At 35.7% G+C, this 17,475-nt stretch overlaps 1 protein-coding gene across 3 annotated transcripts in view; it reads left to right on the top strand.

Annotated features, from left to right (window-relative positions):
- The window catches only part of KCNB2 (potassium voltage-gated channel subfamily B member 2), a 367,621-nt gene that overhangs the window by 20,622 nt on the left and 329,524 nt on the right, over positions 1–17,475 (top strand). For 2 of the 3 annotated variants that reach the window (XM_054692188.1, XM_054692186.1), the window contains one exon: positions 6,139–6,819. In XM_054692188.1, coding sequence (XP_054548163.1) covers positions 6,241–6,819 — 579 coding nt within the window. In that variant the 5' untranslated portion in view covers positions 6,139–6,240. Of the gene's footprint in view, positions 1–5,141; positions 5,258–6,138; positions 6,820–17,475 lie in introns of all 3 variants that reach the window. The other variant, XM_054692187.1, reaches the window with a different exon arrangement.

Below are 17,475 nucleotides of genomic sequence, written 5' to 3'. Positions count from 1 at the left end.
GTGTTGCAATAGTTTCTCTGTTGGTTGCCTTTTAAAAAATTTTCTCATCACCTTTCATCTTTATTTATCTCCTAACTCCATTGTGACTCTGGGTAGACTTTTGAAAAAAGAGACATTTAAAAGAATACATCTTAGGCCCCAATGTAAAGGGCATTTAGACCCTCATAATAGAAAGTCCGCCACCATCTGAATAGATATTTAGAAGTTTAAGTTGTTTTTTTGTGTGTGTATTTTGAAATGGACTGAAAATTTCAAGCCATCACTATACCTTGCACTTTATAAAAGGTCCAAGATGATTTATAACGTCAGTATTCTACTTTTCAGAGTAGAAAATAATTTTTTTTGTCAGCTATGTCTTAGTAAAGGCCATTTTCTAAAGGCAAGGCTAGTGTTCAATTCTCTAATTATAGCATATAGATACTATGTACAGGATTGAATTCTTTAAATAGTCTCTATTCTGATGAAGAAAAATCATATTATGTATCTAAATAAAATAGGTTATTTATAAATTTTGTTATGCAGAGACATCTATGATATTGAAAGATTCTTGTATTACATATCCTACTTATTACTTGTCTTTTCCTCTTCTTACTGCAACATAATGCTGCCTTTGACCACTGAAAGCAAAGCTTTTAGGATTTTGTTTGAGTGTATCTAAAAAAAGCATCGGTTATATCAAGGATAAAAGTCCTGGATTTTTTTTAAACTGAAGAGTAAATAGTTGTGCTAAAATCGAGTAACATATTGATATTAACAGCCTTGATTACAGAAAGAAATGCCACCTTTCACCTTTCTGAGGACAAGGACAACATTTCAATTATTACTACAATTTGACATATTAAAAAACCAATAAACAGTATGAAGTTCATTAATATTTCTGGCCAGGTTCTAAAATAATTTAGTAGATTTGTTGAATTTCCTAGGATAGCTTAAAGTTCCCACATCCTTATTTTAAAAATCTGTCTATCTTTCATCTATCTTCTGTCTAGCTCTCATCTGTTAGTGTCAAATACAGTAGTTTTGTTTTAACTTGTTATATTTTTATTGTTTTAAATTAGCAAATTCTGGAGGTGGTTTTTTAAAATTTCAACCAACTACTGAAATTAACAATATATATTGATTATATTTTCAATAGTTATGGTACCTTTCTCTCCACATACCTACTGTAAATAATCTTTCTGGCTCTCTGAAACAGAAATAGCTAGCACAAAAAAGATGCCTTTACTACTTAATACCGTACATGAAAATTTAAGAAAATGCTTTAGAGCTATACATAGAATGATTTAGACTTAAAGGTCTCAGAACTGCTTGTTTGCAAATGCCTGCTCAGTGTGTAACTAGCAACACAGAAAGGAAATGTTAAACATCACTTAAATCTGTAGAAAGATTTGCTTTTCATCTTCACAGGATCACACTGGGGCTTATCTTTCCTTGCTACACTAAGGAAGTGTCAAGTATGTGACATAATGGTAGTATTTTTGAGACTACAGTTAAAAAAAATACCCTCCCCCAATCCCCAAACATGGAGTCTCAAGCTGTAATTATGATGCCATGATCAGAAAGTTGTGTTTTGTCAGGTTTGGGCCTGAGCTGGTGGCAGCATAATTCCACGCTGCTGGTAGGAGCATGGTGCAGCTGTGCTGAACGAGAATGTTTGTTGTTGTTTATTGTTTAAAGAGTCGCTTTTTTCTCTAACAGACTAATGAAGGGATGTTTAGTACATTTGTACTGGTCGACTGATTGTTACAAGCTTGACTTTCAATTGATCGAATGAAATGAAATAAATCAACAAAGATCCAAAAAAAAAAAATTTACTGAGAATTTATCCTGTTTTTTTGATAACTTTTTTTATAAATAAATTCCACACAGTTGCATAATACCTACACAGTTTAAACATTGAATAATTACATTGCGTATGTATGTATTGAATGGTTTGACATGATTAATTCTTACGGAGCAAAATTATTATGATAGGCATAATTTCACTTATAAAACTGTGTCTGAGAAAACATAGCATCATATCCATTTTAATAACTAAAATTAAAAAAGTAAATTTTGTAAGCTCTCTAGAATGGCAAGACACTGTACATAACCCAGAGGGAATAAGCAGATTCATTGTTACAAGTAAAACTAATGTGGCAGAAAAGCTTACAGAGTACAAATGAAAAGTTAAAATATAGAAAATCAGCTAAACAATAAATAAAATAAATGAAACATTTATGATGTTCTGAAGGTAATCTATTTCAAACCCTGATAAATATTAAAGGCTTCTTGAAATATGAAAACCACTCCTTCCTTAAGGAACTAGACATGGAAAAATGATTTCATTGACTATTAATATGATAAGTTTATTTCTATCTAAAGTAAGAATTTAATGGTCATGGAGGGGGAGGATGGTAAAAGTCCCATTATCATATGGGAGGAAATAATTCACTAAGTATCATAGGAAATAAGAATTGTAGACATGGAAATGACATTGTTTCATGGATGAAGAAATGAAGTCCAGCCATAGAAGAGATGCAGACAATCAGCTCAGCTGGACCAATGGTCCCAAGCTTTGGAGCAGAGCCCCTTTTATGATTTCAAATAACCCCCCATAAATTAAACTCTGTTTAGATTTTTTTCCTTTTGTCTTCTGGAGAGAGACATAGTGTTTTTAGTTCAGGAGGTTTTTCATATTAGATAGGATATAGAAAACTTGATTGGCATGTGTATGAGTTTGAAAATATATAGGTTGATTTTGCAGTTGGTTAAGAGTCTATGAGGACAAAAAAAAAAGAGTCTATGAGGACAGAAAGAGCTAAGGAAGAGGATAGGAAGAGAAGGAAAGAAAGGGAAGAAAAATTAGTGGTTTGTGGGAAAATAGAGATGAAAAAGAGAAAAACCACAAAGGAAGAGAGAGAAAGGTGACAGGCAGACAGAGGGCTCAGTGAGTTTCAAAGATCCTGTTGGTCAGGACTGATACTCTGTACTTTACTTGAATTATAGGCTTACAAATGTGACCACTTATTTCCTACTACTATTCTGAAAGCGTGATTAACTCTCTGAACACTATTCCTAGTTCTTCAACTGTTCAAGAACTTGGGCCTCTGAGCCTCTTCTTTTTATCAGGTAATAAGCAGAACATTTTGCCAGTGGAGAGTTAAAAAAAAAAAAGTCAACAATAATAATCAAAGCAGGTCATCTTTAGGTCTTAAAAAAAATCAAACTAACAGGCTGCTTTCTCTCATCTTAAGTTTCTCTACTCATGGTTTGAAGAAAGGGCATTGAGTTTCAGTCTATTTTTTATTGTGGGATTTGTAATCAACACTGAATTTCTTATAATAGGAAGTTCTTGATCAGTAGAGAAGATATTTTGAAATTTAAGTCTGATGACCTCTCTCCACTTGAGACATGCACTTTACAAAAAAAGAATTCACTTTAAGTCATAAGTGTGAAATTATTTAAGACAAATGATGGCCAACTGATGATTATAACAGCATTTGCTTTTAGTAATGACCTTTACAAGAAAGCAAGTGACACAACTCCCTTGGCATAAGCATGAGCTGCTTGTATCATGTTGGGATTTGCTACCACTCTTTCTGTAAAACCTCTTATTCAATATTATAATCAATTCAAAAACATTTTTATCTTTTTCACATTTAGAATAAGAAGTGATATTTCAAAGAGTAAATTCAATTTATGTTTATTTGTAGACAAATTCCAAATGGGTTATTCAAACTGCTTATTATTCATGTGAACTGTTCATGTAATGTATAAGGATTGCTAAATGTTGTACCTAGTAGAGAAGGGGAATTCAGATTCTCAGCTGAAATTGTACCATCTTTAATATTTCCAGTTTTTCTGCCTGACTCTAATACTGCTGCTCATTTTTCAATTATATAAAGGCTATCATCACCCGAATACAAAATCTGAACATGTGCATGAATGACATCAAAGGTACATGCCATGAGGTGCCTATTATGTGTAGGTACATTCTTCAGAAGGAAAAGGTGGGGCTCACAGTTCCTGGCTGTATAGATTTATAGTCAAGTTGAGGAGACAGAACATATACATCAGGAAGAGATGTAAATGCTAACATTTATATGATAAACACTAGCATAGTTTTTAATCTTGATTTTCTTTCAGTGATTGGCAATCAAATTTAAAGGGGAAATTTGACTATGTGACTCTCCTTATTTTATTCAAATGCACCTCCCTGTAGTGAGCACTTCACATAAACCATCTCAGCTAATTATAATACTGCCTGTGAAATAGATACTATTCCCTCATTTTGAACATTAAGAAATTGAGGGTTGGAGAATTTATTTACCCAATCATTGTAAATGCTCTTTATTTTTGGAAAAGTAGCCACTTTTTGTCATCTGTGATGAAAGTGGATGTTTTTGCTTAAAATAGCTCTATAAGTATGTATTGAAAAAGTTCCCTATTCAAGTATATTTATTAGCCATATTTGAAATACATATTATATAGTGCATCTACATTCTCCTCCCTAAACTTGACTTATTTACATTTGAGAGAATACTTGGCTTCCAGGAGAAGAAATAAATCTAACTTATAGGAGCAGAGAATCCAGAGGCATGCAGAAATTGGTATGCATCTTAAAAGAGAGTTCTAATTATAAGGACCTCTTAAATCTAAAAGCTTTTCCCTTTGGTATAAGTCACTGGCTATGTAAAACATGGTATTTTACATGAAAACTAGTGTTTTGAATGAATTGCTTGTAGCTCCATGTTTTTCTGTACAGCATTATAAAGGAAGATCAACTAAGATGCTTGCTGCTGCAAATCAGAATAATAGATCAACAAGACAGAACACTAGAGCAGTAATATCTTCAAGAATTAGTACACAACAGGAAAGAGCTTGAAGCAAAAGGATACACAAACACATACACATATACACATTCTGTTGAGTACTATATACCCACAAACATATATACATAGCATGTAAATATAGATGAATTTCAGGGGAGTGATCCACATAACTCCATTTACGCCTTTTGAAGGCCATTTACATCACTTTGGTTAGTTGTTGTAGAAAACAAAGAATTGATTATTTGACATTTATTAAACCCTCACAATATAGAAGTAATTATAGTCAGTGATAAGGTTATAAAAACAAGATAACCTTTTGTTTTCAAGGGCTTCCAGCATCCTGTGGGAAAGATGTCATTGCAGTGATATGGCGAAGTAGAAGACACACTCACAGAGAGTTTTCTTCCTAGAGGAAGAATGATGTGCAAAGCTTTATGGAGGAGGTGATGTCTGAGCTGAATCTTAAACATCAAGTGGCAGTCAGTCAAAAGGAAATGAGAAAAGTAGAAGCCCTTCCAGGGCACGGCATGAACAAAGGCCAGGAGCTTAAGACAGAAGGTTGTGTGTAGGGATCTGGAATTATTAGGCTATAGCAATGAAGAGATGAGAGTTGAGGGTGGAGAGATAGGTCAGATCCAGTATGGCTACCTGGACCTTATATTACCAGTAATCATGAGCCTTCATATGGCTTAAAGCATGGCATGATCAAATTTGTATCCTACAGATCATTCTAGAAGCTATGTGGGAATAGTTTTAAGAAAAACAAAACAGGGTTCAAGAGTCAGTTTACAAAGCTGTTGCACAAATGTGGGCAAGAAGTGCTCAGAATTTCAATCAGCTTCATGATTCAAGGGAAAGACAGATTGGGTAATGATGGTTGAGGGCTTAAACAGTATTTGGGAGATACTATTGGTAAGACCTGGCACTTACGTCGATGGATAAATTGGGATTTCACAGAGTTTTAGCTTAGGTGACTGAGCATGGGGGTGTGGAGGATCATAAATCTGAGATGGACAAGAAGCATAAAGAGGCTGGGCAGCTTAGAAATTGTGGTCAATTTGGTTTATCTAGGAAGAATTGATCAGCACATGTACATTTTACTCTATAGCTTAAGAAAGATCTGAATACACATTCTCTTTTTGTGTAGTAATGTCCTGTGTTGTCTTTCTCCCCTTTTATCTTAAAGCAAATATGTACATCTCCATAAACACAGAGTAATTAATATACCTCCTGGGTGTGAACAACAAATGTCCACATTAGAACAGGAAAAGCTTTAGGACAAAAATGCAAGTAACCAAATAGTTGTTTTTGCTTTTTCTTCCAGTTTTGTCTGTGGAAATGCCTGCCTGGAAAGGTAATTGCTTCAGCTGACCTGCCTGGCTCTTTCTTTTGAGAACCCTGGCTCTGTGGCTCTGTCCAGTTCAAAATGGCAGAAAAGGCTCCCCCGGGCTTAAACAGGAAGACTTCCCGGTCCACACTTTCTCTCCCACCCGAACCTGTGGACATTATTAGGAGCAAAACGTGCTCACGGAGAGTTAAAATCAACGTGGGGGGCCTCAATCACGAAGTGCTATGGAGAACTTTGGACAGGCTCCCCAGGACGCGTCTGGGGAAGCTCCGAGACTGCAACACGCACGAGAGCCTCCTGGAGGTGTGCGATGACTACAATCTGAACGAGAACGAGTATTTCTTTGATAGGCATCCAGGAGCCTTCACTTCCATTTTAAATTTCTATCGGACAGGGAAACTCCACATGATGGAAGAAATGTGTGCTCTCTCTTTTGGCCAAGAGCTTGATTACTGGGGGATTGATGAGATCTACTTAGAGTCCTGCTGCCAGGCCAGATACCATCAAAAGAAAGAGCAAATGAACGAAGAACTGAGGCGAGAGGCAGAGACTATGCGAGAGCGGGAGGGAGAAGAGTTTGATAATACCTGTTGCCCTGAGAAAAGGAAGAAGCTGTGGGACTTGCTGGAGAAACCCAACTCGTCAGTGGCTGCAAAGGTATGAAATTCATATTTTTGCTTTCCAGTTTGTGGTCAGAAAAGATTAACTAACACCTTACCTTCCAGAGAGTGTCACTGTCTATATTTAAGATGTTTTGGAAAGAGCACAAAATGTGGTTACAAAGACAGTGAAAAATTCTTTCCAAAATCTGAAAAGTTAAATAGAATGACTCTTCCTGTGTCGTGTCATAAGATGGCAGTACTCTTTTATAAATATGGTTTTCCTGGTCCTATATGGTGTTGTTGACTTGGAGGTTCAAGAAATACATACATTGGATGTGGAGTCTTGTAGAAGGCTGAGGCCTAGCTTCCATCCTGAATTAAGTCAAGGTGCTGTTGTTGAAAGTTGGGGAGAACAGGCCTGGTTCTCAGGAGGTTCAGGGAAAGACAGGAACATGTGATGCCACGTAGCTGGTAGGTGTGAGTGTGTGTGTGGGGGGGACCCATGATGAGGAAGGGAATGGGTTAGTTTAAGGAATGTGTCAATGTAGATTCCTTGTGACGTCTACTCTGACAGTGATGTTGTTAGGTGTCAGTGCATTTCCTCTTCCACAACTGAGGTGTTACCATAGCTCAGAGTTCATAAAAAAAAAAAAAAAAAAACCTTGCTTAAAAGAAAGCTAAATACATGTTTTTCCATTGTGCCTCACTTAGCTAAATCTCAGAATAAAATATTTTGCTACTAATTCCAGTATTTAATTCAACTGTAACGTTCTGTTTGACATAGTTTAGTTAGAGCTTTGAGTGTTATCTTAATCCAGTTTTCATCCCATATACCTAGTTCAATATTACAATATGAACTGTAAGTGAAAAGTTTAGAATCATATTTAACAATGAAAGTATAGTATTGATAATTTGTGCAGATTCTATAAAGTGGAATATGGAACGTAAAAAAGGGTGTTTCATATGAATTCTCTTGGTCATTTATAGTTTTCTCAGTTCTTTCTTACAGGAAGTAAAGATTATAGGAATATAATAGACCTTATGTGCCTATTGATTGGAAATTAAGATTCTGTCTGATAATGTACAAAATATAAGTAAATAATCTGCTGAATGCAGATGATCTTAAACTGCTTCGTGTACTCTTTGATATATTTAATTTTGTGACTTGTTGACTTCTAAAGGCATTTCACCTTCTGACCAAATGAAGAACTAAATGAAATAAAATCTATTTCTGTTATGTATAATGAGAAAATGCATGTTTTGGCTAAATGGAAGCTCTTGACTAGAATTTTCATGGCTAGAATGATTTGCTTACTTTTGGATGGAAGAAAAATACATGTGTTATATTTGTGGATTTTGGTTGAGAAAGGTTACTGCTTTTTCTAATGTCAAGTATTTAGGTATATATTTGAGTTACAAAAAACACTGAGTGATTTTTGAAAGTGAATTAGATAGATTCTGGATTTGAAGGAGTATTTTGGTTGGAAATTAGTTCTTTCAAGCCTTTTGGCAGCTAAGGAATAAATTATTCTTCCACCAGATATTCTAGAAGGAGTTAGCTGACTTTGCAAATACAAGCAGCTAAATAAAAAAAAATTCAAAAGGTTACTGTGGTCTACACGTTCATAACATTATTTACACACATCTAAATTTAAGAGCTGCTACATGAAAAATTTAAAAATATCTGCATATTTTTTAAAGAATTTCTAGTAATATTGGAATAGTGTCAAATAAACTAATTTCCCAGATAAGATAGTTCATTTAATCTCTAAAGTTTAGAAAAAGCAGGCAGATCTTGATCTTTAAAAAGGTAATAGTGGCCCATTACAATGTGCCATTATATACCTCTATGCATCAGACAGATTATCAGTTTATGTATGTACAGATATTTACCTACAAATTATACCCAGAAGCCAAGGACATTGGTTTGGAGATGTTTATGCAGTGATAAGTAATAAATTTGTTGTGTTATTAATCAAGCTAGGCAAATATTTGCTAACTTAAGTAGATTCTTTACTTAATTTTCACAAAAGATTTGTGGTTATTTATATTCCTACATTTCCCTTTCTGTTTTAAATTGTGAAATAGTATGGAAATGTTTTTACATTTGATTAGTAGTTAAATAAAAACATGGTTCATTTGCATGAGGTTTAGAGAATTTTAAAAACAGCTCCGTATGATGTCCAATGTAAACCTCTGTGCTTTTCCTGTACTCTTCTCAAGTCATATAACTCATTATATATTTCCAAAATAATTCTTAGTGAGGAAGTGCTCAGTCAAACTATGTGTGAATAGTATTTTTGCAACTTCGGAACAATTTGTCTTGTTAAAGCGACAATGGGATGATTCCCTAGCCCGCCCTTATGTCTGTATTATGGATACATCAGAATCCCACTTATGCTATGAAGCTCTTGTGTAGGAACGCTGGGAATCTGTGTGCTTTTGCCAACTTGCTTAGGAGGTAAGATGTCTTTGGAGAAGAATATTTACTTTGCCTTTTCAATTATTGCTTATTCAGTTTGGTAATAGGGTTGAACATATGCAGAATGTGTTCTGTGTGCTACACACATTATGACACATCAAAGACACTCCTCTCCAGAATTTAAGACATCTTCTCTTAACTTACACAGAGATTTCATATTCTTGAAAATATGTTTTCTCACATCTCCCTTCAAGAACTGGTTTTCTCTCCGTGGCAGCAACATTACCCCCATTGAAAATTCGCAGACTAAAGGGAAGGTGATGACCATGTCTTCTGGCACCAGAACATCCACACGGCCATTGCCGTTGGCTTGGCTCACGCAGCACCTAAAACAAGCCTAGAGGATTGGAGAAACCTTGGTCGTCATTGCATCAAGAGAGGAGTTGGTGGTGGCAGATGCATAGGACCTGCTCCTGGAACTCCAAATTTCTGGAAAGCCAGAAGTCCAAGCTATAAGTCTCCCAGGAGATGTTGCCTGTTTGATTGTCCCTAAGGACCATGCCCCCTCTACTAACCAATTAGAGTGTGGGCTTTTTGAGTCATGGATATGGTAAGAAGAAAATAAATCCAAAGGAAACAAAACTCCTGTGTACTCACCAAGGAGAAAATAATTCAAAACATTCTCATTCTATTTATAGTATATGGATCAGTTACTCTAATCTTTGAATTAAAAAGAAATATTGGAACAGAGCCATAAATGATTTCCTTTTAATTCAAAAACAGAACTTTCACATGTTGTGCTTATATATGCATTCACTCAAGTGAACAATTCTGTCCATAAAAACCCTCAATTTAGCTTTGTGATGATTTTCTTAGTGATAAACAATAACAAAACACAGTAAGCATTCAAACCATAAATGCCATCTCCTCCCTCACCCCCAATGAACTGCTACAGTGTGAACACACCAGAAATCTCCACCTGTCAGGTACCTCTGTGGACTGTGAAATACTTCAGTTCTTACCTAGCATTGTCAGAGACTTAATTAATGTGCCAGTCATGCTGTTTGGGGTTGATTGTTTACTGTTCTCCCTTCTACCTGTCTTTCTATGGCCCAGCTGTACAGATTAAGGGGTTTGTGTTCTTCCGATAACGTGGCACCATGGGCCAGAGGTGCACGCCACAGAGAATATTAAGTAACTTGTTCAGACTGTGCAAAGTTAGTTTGGACATACGGTTTTTCCTTTCTAAATATATAATCCTTGCAGATGAATAGGTTGAAATCCCAGAAGAAATTAGCCATAAAAAATGAAGCAGATCAGATAGAAAACAACTTTGGGTTTTGATTAAAATGTTCCAAGTATTCCATCACTTGCCTATAGTGTTCCTGTTTCTAGATCTGTGCTTTTCTCCTTTCCCTGAAAGACTGCCCTGAAAATGCACCGCTCTTTGCCCACTTGGTTTTATTTGATCGGGGAAAGAAGGGCACAAAAGGGGCAGAAATTGATAAAATCTCACATCCCACATCCTCTTATGTAGGCTGCTGTAGGTCCTAGTTTTACTGAGATTAACCTTTTAATGCCTTTGTCTGAGCCTAACACTAATAACATCATCTTTCACACTTAGAAAGTATCCCAGTTTGAACAGTACACTATATGATCACCTTACATGCAAATATTCTTGAAAAAAGAAAAATATTATCTAAAAGTCTTGCACTTTTTATTTCCTCTTTGCTTCTTGGAAGAGGAAATTTCTTAATTTTCAAGCAATATTTCCATCTTTTTTGAAAAATCATTGGTTTCCATTAATATTAAAACAAAACATTCAAATTCCCTTCAAGCTTTGTTTTTAAATCTCAATAAGTAATTATCATTTTCAAAGTGGAAAGAAAAACTGAGGAGTTCTTTGTAAATTATTTAATGTTATAAAACAGAGCACTTTGGTAGTATTTAAATATTCTGGTTTTGAAGTTCCATGTACACTGCTTTAGTTATTAACAGATTTGTTTTCCTTATTTCAAGTGAGAGACTTTCTAATGTGAATGATGAACTATTTTAGGTAAGCATAAGTATTATGAAGGAATGGTCACAATATTTAATACTCTCCACTTTGAAAGACTCTAAAAGAGCTTAAAGAATGCTTTAAACTAAATGTTCTTATCTGAGTTTGTCTCCCCCTTTAAAAAAAAAAAGGTAGAAACAAATACTTTCCAGATGGTAAGAATTTATAAGAAAATTTCTATGGTATGTATGCTTTGACCTCGGGTAGATTCCTATATATTTTGCTTTTAATCATTTATGTTGGCAAGTGGAACTTTTCTCTGAAAGTTTCATCTAATAATTGCATGAAAGTCCATTCATGTAACTGCTCAAAGAGACGGCTAGTCACCTCACCTACATTAATTCATATTACTGTTTAACTTTCCCCAGCATGTTAGCGAGTACCCTGGTCATTCTCATGACTATCAACTAGGGTTGAGAGATGTACATTTTTAACATCTTGTTGCATTGAAACTGAACAGAAGATGCATTTTGAATGTCACTGTTCTTTTCCATTTTACTAGTAACTTTTATATTTTTTTTTAAATAATAAATTTTATTTTTATATTCCCCCATACAATTGCAAACGCCCCATTCTGACCCCAATCCTTCCCCTCCCGCTCCCCACCCCCCAAAAAGTGTCTCTGGTTCATAGTTTTTTGTTGATTTTGATTTTCACTTTCTTATATTCATTTTCCTGGTCCCTTATTTAAGTTTTCTAGATTCCTGCTATGAGTGAGACCATCCGGTATTTTTCTTTTTCTTTTTGGCTTATTTCGCTGAGCATGATCCCTTCCAGCGCCATCCATGTTGCTGCAAATTGCATGTGTTTATCTTTTTTGAATGCTGAGTAATATTCCATGGTATATATGTACCACATCTTCTTGATCCAGTCATCTATTTTTGGGCATTTGGGTTGTTTCCAAAGCTTAGCTATTGTAAACAGTGCTGCTATAAACATAGGGGTGCAGGTGCTCTTTGGAATTGATGTTTCTGTGTCCTTTGGGTAAATACCTAGGAGTGGAATTGCTGGATCATATGGAAGCTCTATGTTTAGTAGGTCCAGAAATCTCCACACAGCTCTCCATAGTGGTTGGACCAGTTTGCACTCCCACCAACAGTGCACAAGAGTTCCTTTTTCTCCACACCCTCGCCAACATTTGTTGTTGCTAGTTTTTTTAATATGTGCCATTCTCACTGGTGTGAGATGGTATCTCATGGTAGTTTTGATTTGCATTTCCCTGATTACAAGTGATGTTGAACATTTTTTCATATGTCTGTTGGCCATTTGCATTTCCTCTTCAGAGAAGTTTCTTTTTAGCTCTTCTGCCCATTTTTTGACTGGATTATTTTCTTTGTTGTTGCTGAGTCTCATCAGCTCTTTGCAGATTTTTGTGATCAGTCCTTTATCATTAGTGTTGGGTGCAAAAATGTTCTCCCAGTTGGTGGGGTTTCTCTTTGTTTTTGTTATTGTCTCTTTTGCTGTGCAGAAGCTCTTTAATTTGATGTAGTCCCAGCTGTTTATCTTTCCTTCACTATCACTGCTTTGGGTGATGTGTCTGTAAAGATGTCTTTGATGTGCAAATCCCGTAGTGTTTCGCCTATATTTCCTTCTATGTATTTTATGGTTTCAGGTCTTATGTCTAGTTCTTTAATCCATTTTGAGTTGATTTTTGTGTATTGTGTGAGGTAGTGGTCAAGCTTCATTCTTTTGCATGTAGCGACCCAGTTTTCCCAGCACCATTTATTGAACTATAAAACACTGTTAAAAGAAATAGAAGAAGACACAAAGAAATGGAAAGACATCCCCTGCTCATGGATTGGAAGAATAAACATTATTAAAATGGCCATCCTACCAAAAGCAATATACAGATTCAATGCTATTCCAATCAAAATCTCAATGGCATTCTTCAAAGAAATAGAACAATTATTGATGAAATTCATATGGAATCACCAAAAACCCCGAATAGCCAAAGCTCTATTGAAAAAAAAAGAAGGAAATGGAGGCATCACACTCCCAGACTTCAAACTATACTACAAAGCCATAATCATCAAAACTGCATGGTATTGACACAAGAACAGACATACAGACCAATGGAATCGAATAGAAAATCCAGAAATAAACCCACAGATTTATGGTCAACTAATCTTTGACAAAGGAGCAAAGACTATGCATTGGAGCAAAGAAAGTTTGTTCAGTAACTTTTATATTTTACAGAAATATTTGGCATACAGCATGAAATGAAATAATCTCTTTCCAGAGAATCTATTAATGTAAAAATAGCTAATTTTTATTGAATATCAAATATTTTATTGAATATCAAATATCAAAAAGTGTTGATATAATATTTAATAAAATATTAATATTGATTGAATAAATTGAATTATCAAAAAATAAATCTTTTACTTTTCATTTTTCTATACTCTCACCTTGTTCCATAAAAAAAAAGTTGCTTACTAGCCCACTAGAAATACATGCACTAGTCATCCATTCAAATAAAGTAATAAAAATTTAAATAAAGCTAGAAAAATATATTTTAAATTGTAACACTAGGGAATATTTCATTTTCTGCAAATTGCTTTGAGTAATTTTAATTGAAAAAGACAATCTCATAATTTAAAAAGAGTTGAATTTCATAGATAAGATGTGTGTTTGTGATTGGAAAAATTTACCTGCCTGGCCTTAGAGAACACAGTTAACCTACCTCAGGCGAAAGCCATTCTTGATATAGATACCTTGACTCTATACCCATGTGAACCAACTGTTCTGATGAAGAAAGATATTTTCAAAATAATAACTAGTTCTAAAAGAACTACTGGAATATAAATTCCCTTTTGATCAAAGCATGGTCACATAGGAAAGATCTCCAGTTGCTAACGTATAATTCATGAGGTAACCATAGATTACCACAACTTATTTTGGTTTGGGCACTGATTTGACATTGGTGTCTTTAGTCTCTAGGAGAATTACCCCAGAGTCCTATGACATTTAATAATCTGTAATGTGCTGAGGCATAAATTGGAATTCCATATAAGCTAACCTTGGTGTGTAGTAGTTAGCTAGTGACTTGGGTGAGTGAGCATCACTGACCTAACACTCTTAGCCTAACGCAGTTTTTTTTTTCCCCTCTCACTGTCACCTATACTCTCATTAAATGGTCTTATATTTTATAAGGGAGATTACATCATATAGCAGAGATTTGTGAGGCTTTCTGCACACATCCCTCATTAAGAATATCCTCTAAATCATACAGTGATGTGAATCGGTATTCCCTCAATTAAAAAAAAAGTTTATAAAGATGAATATTTTATTTAGATATTCTAGGGGTGATAGAAGCTTTTTAGGTAGTAAGAGCCTCAAAACTGTTCTTGCCCACCAGTAGCCTGGGGGGGCGGTCATTAAAAACCATCCTACCTCTACAGTAGAACAGAGAAGGATAAAGGGGCCATGACTGCCCACACTGTCCACATAGCAGGTGGACACAGACAACAGGCTGCACTCTGTAGCTGTTGCAATATCCAGCCCTTCCCTCTCCTAATTCTTCCCTGTAGCTCCTAGACTGTAGTTGATGATGACTTTGTAGGCATTATCAGACCTTATGGATATAACCAGTCTAAAATAATGTAGCTAGACATGGGCCAGCTGGGAACAGAGAACTGTAGTGACTGGCACAGAGACAGGGAATGGAGAAGTGAAAGAAGTCGTTTGTTCTCATCTCTTAAACTTTTCCAGGAGGCATTAAAAGTTAACAACAGAACTGTATCAGACTTTGCACCTATCTATAATTCATTTCTGGCTATGTATATACATCTGTGTGTAAGTTAACACCTTAGCTAATGCATAAAAATGATTGGAATTTTTTTGCCCTTAATTAAATCATTTATTCTAACATCTTTATAAATCATTAAGTGAAAAATCTCTGGATATTACTAAAGACACTATCGTGTGTGTGTGTGTGTGTGTGTGTGTGTGTGTGAGAGAGAGAGAGAGAGAGAGAGAGAGAGAGAGAGAGGTTATTCATACACAGGGCCACATTTTCATTAGAACATATTGTATCATAGAAACCCACATGAACAAAAAATGTAATGTAATGTAATGTAAAGTAATGAACTTCAACCCGTTTTGGTTAATTTAGGATACATACAACTTTGTCATCTAAATAAGACAACTCATTCAGAATAGGAACTTTTTTTGGTGGTAACCTAATCTGCCATGAAATCCATGGCAAGTGCTTTAATGGTCCAAGAACAGTGGAAGAATTACTTGACTTTGTTTCAAGATCCTAGAGGTCATTGTCTCCCCAGATTTCACGCTTTTACTTATGTCTCATTGAGTCACTCCTGACACAACCACAAGTGTTGAATGCTACTTTAAATAGCTTCTCCAGCCTACACCACAGCAGTGCCAAGGACAGCCAAGTAATCCTGGCGAGACTCCAAATGGGGTTGCTTGGTTGGAGCATCCTTCATGGGCAGCAAACCTCAGGATATTTGCACATGAGTGAAAGAACTCCCAGCCTTCTGATCATTGTTTTATCTCAAATAAGATAAAATCTAGAGTGTAGTTTTGAAAACTCTAATACAGGTTTCTTATCTGGAGTCATCCAATGAAATCCTTAACCAGTGGTGTTCCTCAAATTCGATTTTTTTTTTTTGTGGGACCCTCGCCGGTGGCCGGGGATCCAACTGGCGCTGCAGAGGCTGCGGGCAGCCTTGCAACCCAGCGCTCAACCTCTGCGCCACCAGGGGAGGCCCCTCAAATTCGATTTTTAAAAAAAAATTTTTGAGATAACATTAGTTTGCAAACTGTATATGATTTAAGGGTATGGATTCATTCCTCTTCATATGTATGTTACCACACCACACCCACCACCAAGGTACCCATAATTCTCCACCCTAGTCCATCGGGCCCTCTCTCGCCTTTATTTCTTACTCCCCTGACCCACTTCCTTCCCCTCTGGTAACCTCAAACAATCAAATTTCATTTCACATGTTAGAGTTATATCTATCTCTGGCAACAATTTGTCTAGAACTATCTAACTTGTGCATTAGTGTTTGAGCACATAGTTTCTATGAGAATTTGGTAGAATGAAAAATAAACCAGTGCCATTGTCTGTAAAGTGTAGCAATAGATCTGTGCTGTCGTGAATTGGATGTATTTCAAGAATACAAGGGAAACTTTCACTTTGGGAAACTCCACGAGGCCTTGTGTAATATCCTTAAGGTGAGCAACCTGTTCCCTTTAAGGGGAGGTTTTTAGTTTAGAGTCAGAAAAAACTTTACTAGTCAATCTTGCTTTTTAAAAGGTGATAATTTGCAATACTACAGGTGGCGTGAACTACAAATGCAATGAAAGAAAATATGAAATAGTAGGCTAGAATCTAGGATAACATGAATTTAACATTACATATTTGCTATGTAAAATAGCTAGCACATTTTATTGTATTTTTTAAATGAAAATATATTTTTCTGCAGGTGTGAAAATTATTGTATTATATAAGTAAAGTAATTGCATTATGAAGAATATTAAAATTCAAAGCAAAAATCAGTTTGAAGCACTGTTCTTTATTTTTCAAACTCCAGCTCATGACCCATTATAAATATTTTAAATTGCATGGAGTATTTACTAAGTGCCAATTGCACCCTTTTTTTTCCAAACTTTTATATATAGATTATTCATGAGGTAGCAAGCTGTTTTGATAGGCATATTTTAACAATATGTTAGTTACATTTATGAGCTTAAAGAATGAAACGTTGTATTACAATTGAAAAACATTAGGGTTCTAGGGTTTCTGTGTTTACCTGCTTTTGTTAAGTTACCGGGCATATAACAAAGTTTTGGTGAATTTTTCTACCCTGCTCACTTTGACACAAAATTCTAAAATTGACTCTTAAGATTGGATGACAGATCTCTGATGTCGATCAGATGAGTTGTGTTGGGTAGCCTTGTACTGTGCCTTTAATGCAGAAAAGGTGCCCCAAGGGAACCACCCTATTTCCACCAGTGGGTACCTTGAAACTATACAAAGGCCCATTTCTCATTGCAGCTCGGCCCAAATGAAAAAATGTCTTTATTATGTCCTTCAACTCTTACTCCTCTCTTTACAAGGAGGCTCACCTTCCCCTGCTATTCTTCTCTACACATGTGCTTCTTAGCCCCTTCAGCCCTTGCAGAGGAATACACAGGACACCTGTCCCACTGCCTCTTATCACACAGCCCTCTCGACCCCTTAAGAGCCCTCCTCATCAGGG

This window comes from Talpa occidentalis, unplaced genomic scaffold, assembly GCF_014898055.3.
Source record: "Talpa occidentalis isolate TD23 unplaced genomic scaffold, MPIMG_talOcc4v2.1, whole genome shotgun sequence".
Lineage (NCBI taxonomy): Eukaryota > Metazoa > Chordata > Mammalia > Eulipotyphla > Talpidae > Talpa > Talpa occidentalis.
The sequence above is the reverse complement of the archived record's forward strand: the minus strand, read 5'-3'. Positions and strand labels throughout refer to the sequence as shown.